At 43.9% G+C, this 7821-nt stretch overlaps 1 protein-coding gene across 1 annotated transcript in view; it reads left to right on the top strand.

The window, feature by feature from the left end:
- Positions 1-846: 846 nt before the first annotated feature.
- Positions 847-7821, top strand: part of FRMPD2 (FERM and PDZ domain containing 2) — a 142016-nt gene continuing 135041 nt past the window's right edge. Inside the window, exon 1 of the mRNA XM_033209175.1 lies at positions 847-1174. Within this exon, the coding sequence (XP_033065066.1) occupies positions 1150-1174 (25 nt within the window). The 5' untranslated portion in view covers positions 847-1149. The remainder of the gene's footprint in view (positions 1175-7821) is intronic.

Below are 7821 nucleotides of genomic sequence, written 5' to 3'. Positions count from 1 at the left end.
TATGAGAGTGCTCATTCCCCATGCCCTCACCAGCACTGAGTTTCATCAAATTTTTTTTTTTTTTTTGAGATGGAGTCTCACTGTGTCACCCAGGCTGGAGTGCAGTGGCGTGATCTAGGCTCACTGCAAGCTCCGCCTGCTGGGTTCACGCCATTCTCCTGCCTCAGCCTCCCGAGTAGCTGGGACTACAGGTGCCCACCACCATGTCCGACTAATTTTTTGCTATTTTTAGTAGAAATGAGATATCACCGTGTTAGCCAGGATGATCTCGATCTCCTGACCTCGTGATCTGTCCACCTCGGCCTCCCAAAGTGCTGGGATTACAGGCGTGAGCCACCGCGCCCAGCCTCCAATTTTAGTATTTTATTATGTAGTCAAGCAAAAACTCATGTTTTCTTTTTAAACAAATGCTTTTCAGTTTTGACTCTGCTTTTGATTTAAAGGGTTTGAGAGATCTGTTCTTTCGCCCCTTCCACTACAGAACTATGATCTATTTATTGCTGTTCTGCATCTCTGCTGGTTCCTTTCTGAATCCAAGCACCAGAGAGAGTAAGAATTCCTTTTCCCCTAACCACATTTTTCTTGTTTTCTCACAGACAGATCCAGGTTATCCTTTCCTCCTGCTGCTTTTGCATGGTTCCCTGTCCTGTTGGTTGCAGGTCCAATGTCTGACACCGTGAAAGGGCGTGGAGGACTCTTGAGTTGATGACACTAAGCTTCTGCTCTGGGGCCGCCCCCAGTTCCTTGCAGAGCTTTCTTTTGATTGGACCAGGAGATAAAGATACATCAGTGTAAAAGCCCCGCTGAGCAGCAATCCCATTGCCTTCAGTGGCACCTAATCCACTTGAGCTCTTTCTGGCTCTCTCACGGGTCACTGGCTTTGAGGACGCAGGCTGCTGGGGTGGCAGTGCCTGCTAACAGGCCAGAGACTGCGCAGAACCCAGGGAACGAGAGTGGTGGCAGGAAAGGGAAGGGGCCTTGTTGACTCACTCACTGGGCAGCAAGTGCTTAGTGACAAGCAGTAAACAAAGGCAGCGGCAACAGTGCTGGTGGCAGGGAGCTCCACGGACAGACTTGCAAGAGACACCTGCTCCTTGTTGGAAAGTTGTCCCATGATGAAGGCCTAGACACGGTCACGGAGACTTTCGGATGCAGCCTTTAACGAAGGACGCAGGTATTCCTTGGTGTCATTCAGTTTTCTCCTATAAATCTGGGTCAGGGAAAGGGCAAACTTCTTACTGGATCTAGGTATCCGGAATAAGAAGAACACAGCTGGGCAAGGACCTGTGTCAGTGCCCTTTGTGCTATTATTTGGAGTATTATCTGTTCCAGGTCATTGGCTAAGCCTGATAGACATTATATTTCTGTTTTAGCAATAAAGAATGGGCTCAGAATAGAAAACATGGACTTTAGAATCAGACCAACTCCTGTTTGAATCACTGCTTTGTTATTCAGCATCTGTGCAAATTCAAATGACTCTTAACTTTCCTAAGACTCATTTTTCTCACCTGTAAAATGGGGATAATAATGCCCCATGTGTTACGATGTTGTTGAGGATTCATGAGGTGACACGTGTAAGGCACTTAGAATATACTTGGAGCATCCGAGTAGCCCAGTAAATGATGGCTGTCACTATCTTTCAGAAGCAAGTGTTTTGTTATTGCTTAAAGAGTATCAGTGGTTTAAAGTAAGAAGTCTCAGGCTATGTCTAGCTGACTTCCAGAAAACAATGGAAAAGGAATGATTCACCTGGCTTTGTTTGTATGCTTAAAGGAAAGAAAAAACTCAGTTGAGGTTTTCAACAGTTTAAACAACTTTTTTTTTTTTTTTTTTAAAGCAACAGTTGAGTTCATAGATGAGTCATGCCTATTTCTCCTGGCTAAATCCTGTGATTTGCTATAGGCTGTAGCGAAAACCAATTAAGTAGTTTATTAATTCAACAAGAACTTACTTACCTGGGGCCAAGCCACATGCTAGATGCTGGAGATGTCTCCCCCAGCCCAGAGGATCTTCCAGATCGTAGGACAGTGGGAGTTGGGGGGCAGAATGTTGGACCTGCATGAAACCTGGCAGTGATAGCAAGTGCCGAAATGGAGGCAGCATGGGAGAGGTGATGCTTGAGCATGGCTTTAATGCTAAGTGGACACTAGCAGGAGGTGGGAGCAGGGGGAGTGGGAAAGGCATCTCAAGCAGAGAAAAGCACATGCAAAGGCCCAGTGGCATGAATAAGTAAAGCATACTCTGGGAACAGCAGGCAGTTTGGCCTAACTTGAGTAAAATGGGAACAGGGGAGTCTGATAAGAAAGGAGGCTGCAGAGGTGAATATGGGAGAGCAAAGAAGGCCTTCTATGGCCCAGAGTCCACTCAGAAGGTCCCAGATAGACACTGGTAGTTTTAATGAAGGATGTGTCGTGACTGCATTTAATATTAAGAAGATTAATCTAGTAGCAATATGGGTGTGGGATTGGAGAGGATGAAACCTGGAATGATGACAGATGGCCTAACCTAAGAAAACAACAGTGGGATGTAGAGAAGGGGAGGCCTCCAAGCTGGTGCTGCCAGCACTGTGAGCAAAAACAAATAAATATGCATCTAATAAGTTCATTGTAAATTTTACTGATATAAAGGATGTATATTGCACAATTTACAAGTAATAAAATATAAAATACTCTTTATTACAAATTCTATATAGCCATTTGATTCTCACAGCATGCATTCATTGATTTTTGCTAAACTCTTATACCGTTGATCAGCCTGTTTGCAACTGACCACTGAATGTAGTTCCAATATGAATGCTGGTTGATATTTTTGTTTACACTGACAAGTAAGAAGAAAGTGAAACAATGAAGATGATTGTCTTAACTTCACTCATCTGTAATGACATGAGTGACTGCTGGATCAGATGATAGTTTTTGAGTTTGGAAGAGTATTTTCCCAATTTTTGTGTTATTCAGAATGTAACAAATATGGACACGGCACATTTTTAGGTTTAATCTGCATGAACATTTTCTCTATCACTTTCTTAGTTTTCTTAGGGAATGAAAAAACAGCAAACCAAGCCCTAATTTGTAGCTTTTGCCAATTTCTGTGGTATAAATACTACCACCACGGCCAATCACAAGCTCCCAATGTGATATCGCTGAACACAAAGGTGGAAGAGCTGTGCACCAGCACACCATTAAATAGTATTTCCAAAATAGAAATGTATTTCATTTAAATAAATTCCAAAGCACAGACAACAGTAAAATGCAGAAAAATAATTTGGAAATGGTGAGTTTCAACATATTGTTAATATAACTTATTTAATTGGAGATTTTTATAACACTTTTTGGTAATGGCCGTGTTTAACAGCCAGCTTACAAAATTTCTGGAAATTTAATAATTGGCTCTCACAGGTCAGTAGGAGGCTTCTTCAGCATGTCACAGGATCCAAGAGAGGTTTAAGGAGCAAAATACAGAGTGGTGAAAAAAATGACTCATGGGCACAAATGAAGGGAGCACGAAAGGAGGAATTAGGAAGAATACTTCTTTCTCTCTAGGGGTGAAGCTGTCACTCACCAAAATGTTGGACTCGTTGAAAAGAACACCATGAAAAGATGACTATGAATTCAACTGCTAAGGAGTAGCAAGGGCTGGGGTGTGCAGCCCAGGACAATGCTACCTGCAGCTCCATCAGTGAAGTCATTTCTGATCTGAAACCCTAGTTTTGCTGGCTTGTCTCTAGCTTATTACCTGCCCTCTCCATATATTCAGCATTCAGAACATGAAATGCTAGGATTTATTGAGAAACTGCCATGTGCCAGACACAATAACTCATGGTATAAATGAGTAAAGAGAGGAAGTAACTTGCCCACGGTGAGGTGGGATCAATCCAGCTCTGACCTCGAAGCCTGCTCTTCCAGCCACTCTGCTTTTCTATTCCCATTCCCCTCCTGAGTTGTATTCACCCTGAGATGTCAGTGTTTTTAGCTGCTTTCCTGGCAGAGGTCTGCTTTCGAGGCTGATTCCTGTTCCCCAGGCTTCTTTTCACCCTTGGTCGCTGGCAGTTCTATTGTTAACTGCCCTCCCTTTTTTTTTCTTGCCTTGGCTGTAAGCCTCCTTTATTCCTGTATTTCCTTAAGCTATCATAGCCCAACATTGTTGGAAATAGAGTACGTAATGAAGGGAGGCGGGAAGGAGATGTGTAGGATGGTGCACAGGAACCAGTTCCAGGAGGGCTGGGTGCCAGGCAGGAGGCAGATCAAGGCTGAGCTGTCAGAACTCATTCTTCAGGTGGGTTAAACAGTGTCTGGCTAGACAACTCAAGATGGGTTAAACAGTGTCTGGCTAGACAGTAAATTTATAAGACATTTTTAAAAAGTGCCATCTAGGAATTTCTTTTGTTTCTTCTATCAGTATCATTTTTTTGTGATGCCAGTTGACAGAGTGCAGGCAGTATCTGAAGTATTCACCCGTTAAATTACTGAGTCATTCAGCCAGTGGCAGAAGAAGGAGCTCTAGATGTGAGTGTCCCCACAGAGCCTGCAGAAGGACAGGAGGCAAGGAGGGTGTGGTGCATCTGAGGCTGGAAAAAGGCCATGGGGGCAAGAGGAAGCTGCTGGAGATCAGTCCAAAGAGGTGGGCCTGAGGTCCTGTAAACCTTACTCAGGATCTGAGCTGATCCTTTGGAGAACAGAAAGTGGCTGAAGGTTTTCACAAGGTGTGACATGGTCAGATTTGTGTTTTAGGAAGAGGACTCTGCAAGACAGAGAATGGATCAGGGCAGGGGCAAAGTATTGTTGTAGGAAACCATTTTGTAGGATTTCCATTTCAGTGGTCATTCGAGGGGGGTGCTTAGACCAGGTCAGTGGTGGTGGAGTTGGAGAGAAACAGGCGGATTTTGGAGAGATTTTGGAGATGGTGATTAAAGGAATGGGGAGTTGAGGGATGGGAAGGAGACAATAATGTTGTCTGAAGGTTTGGCTTGAGGGGCTAGGTGGTGGGAATGCTGTTTGCTGTATTCAAATAAGAGAGGTTGAAAGAAGAGGAGATAAGGGGAATGTGAATTCAGTTCTGTGCATCCAAGGGGGTTGTCTAAAGGACATCCTGAGACCACAAAGTAGGAGCTCAAGAAACAGGTCTGAGCTTAAGACATGGCTGTGGAGGGGATGGACTGATGGTTGGTAACTTTGGAGCATGTAGAGTGATTTGAAGAGGGGGCCAGGGCAGGGAGAAACCCAAGGACCACTGACATTTGGTATTGCCTTTATTCATTGTTACAAATAATGCCATGGCAAATATCTTTGAATATCTTTGTCAATTATGTTCTTGGCATCAATACCCAGAAGAGGAAGACCCTAATGGCGGGAATGGACACCCCTTGGTTCTTGATACAGATTGCCAACCTGCTTTACAAATCAGCTGTCCCACATTGGCCACACATAAGTAAGATCTCTGAGAGGGATAGTTTCACTGCCACCTCATGGGCACTGAGCGCTTGTCATCGAAGCCCGCTTGAGGGATGAAAATGGGCCTCGTGACCGCGTCCACTGGCAGTTCCTTGGATTATAGGCAGGAGTGGACAGTTTTCCATATTGTTTAATAAGGAACCACAGTTTCTTTTATGACTTTTCTTAGTCTCACTTTCTCAATTATCTGCTGCTGTTGGGCCCATAAGATTTTTCTGTTTCTTTGCACAGAAATAGTCACTTTCGGTTTGACCTTCATCCCTTATCCCAGCTGGCTGTATAGCTCTTTGCAGATATCACTGTGGGAAGCAGCTTCCTGACTCAGGGCCTGAGGAGGGGTTTGTGGTAAATAAAGCCCAGGAGAAGAGCTTGAGACTGGAGTCCTCTCCCTGAAACCACTCGGAGCGGGATTCCGGGCAATGCCTTCACCCTCCCAACTTGGCTGTCTCCCGTTTCCCATCTGTGCTACAGCAGGTCTCCCGGATCCGTCAAGTGTGAGTTAAGGACCCCCTCTTCACTAACCACTATTTCAAATGATCTGCTCTGGATGGATTAATTTGACTGAATGAAGCTGCTTCACTTCTACAGGAAAATTTTTAAACAAAGCATTCACCTACTGGGATTTGTGACAGGGCGAGCCACTTCTCAACCTGCATTAGGCTGGGAACCCACGGGCAGCCTGGCCCTGCCAGAGTCCCATCAGCCAGAGGTTTATCCCTCAATCATCGCTGCAGGAGGAGAGAAGGCACTGCTCTCCATGAAGGGGGGAACTCCTAGGCCTGTTCAGCTTCTGGATCCCCCTGAAGGCTGCATTTCAGTGACCCTGGCCACCCTTGTACCAGGTACCACCTGCCCCCCTGTCAGCATCCACATGCAACACACCTCTGTGCATCCTATTTCCTGTATGCTGAGAAATGTTCCCAAGGAGGCAGAGAATGGGCATTGCTGGGACTAGGCAAATGCATGTTCTCAATTTTGATAGACGGCTCTAAAAAATCTATACCAATTTAATTCCCATGTTTTTTTTGTTTGTTTGTTGTTTTTTTTTTTTTTTTTTTTTTTTTTTATATACTTTAAGTTCTAGGGTACATGTGCATGACGTTTATATCATGTATAACTCCCCAATGCAATCCCTCCCTCCTCCCCCCTCCCCATGATAGGCCCCAGTGTGTGATGTTCCCCTTCCCGAGTCCAAGTGATCTCATTGTTCAGTTCCCACCTATGAGTGAGAACATGCGGTGTTTGGTTTTCTCTTCTTGTGATAGTTTGCTAAGAATGATGGTTTCCAGCTGCATCCATGTCCCTACAAAGGACGCAAACTCATCCTTTTTGATGGCTGCATAGTATTCCATGGTGTATATGTGCCACATTTTCTTAATCCAGTCTGTCACTGATGGACATTTGGGTTGATTCCAAGTCTTTGCTATTGTGAATAGTGCCGCAATAAACAACGTGTGCATGTGTCTTTGTAGTAGAGTAATTTATAATCCTTTGGGTATATACCCAGTAGTGGGATGGCTGGGTCATATGGTACATCTAGTTCTAGATCCTTGAGGAATCGCCATACTGTTTTCCATAATGGTTGAACTAGTTTACAATCCCACCAACAGTGTAAAAGTGTTCCTATTTCTCCACATCCTCTCCAACACCTGTTGTTTCCTGACTTCTTAATGATTGCCATTCTAACTGGTGTGAGATGGTATCTCATTGTGGTTTTGATTTGCATTTCTCTGATGGCCAGTGATGATGAGCATTTTTTCATGTGTCTGTTGGCTGTATGGATGTCTTCTTTTGAGAAATGTCTGTTCATATCCTTTCCCCACTTTTTGATGGGGTTGTTTGCTTTTTTCTTGTATATTTGTTTGAGTTCTTGGTAGATTCTGGATATTAGCCCTTTGTCAGATGAGTAGGTTGCAAAAATTTTTTCCCATTCTGTAGGTTGCCTGTTCACTCTGATGGTAGTTTCTTTGCTGTGCAAAAGCTCTTTAGTTTAATTAGATCCCATGTGTCAATTTTTGCTTTTGCTGCCGTTGCTTTTGGTGTTTTAGACATGAAGTCCTTGCCCATGCCTATGTCCTGAATGGTACTACCTAGATTTTCTTCTAGGGTTTTTATGGTATTAGGTCTAACATTTAAGTCTCTAATCCATCTTGAATTAATTTTCGTATAAGGGGTAAGGAAAGGATCCAGTTTCAGCTTTCTACTTATGGCTAGCCAATTTTCCCAGCACCATTTATTAAATAGGGAATCCTTTCCCCATTTCTTGTTTCTCTCAGGTTTGTCAAAGATCAGATGGCTGTAGATGTGTGGTATTATTTCTGAGGACTCTGTTCTGTTCCATTGGTCTATATCTCTGTTGTGGTACCAGTACCAT

This window comes from Trachypithecus francoisi, unplaced genomic scaffold, assembly GCF_009764315.1.
Source record: "Trachypithecus francoisi isolate TF-2019V2 unplaced genomic scaffold, Tfra_2.0 Lachesis_group9, whole genome shotgun sequence".
NCBI lineage: Eukaryota > Metazoa > Chordata > Mammalia > Primates > Cercopithecidae > Trachypithecus > Trachypithecus francoisi.
Note: the sequence above shows the minus strand (reverse complement) of the source record. Positions and strands in the feature narration are given on the sequence as shown.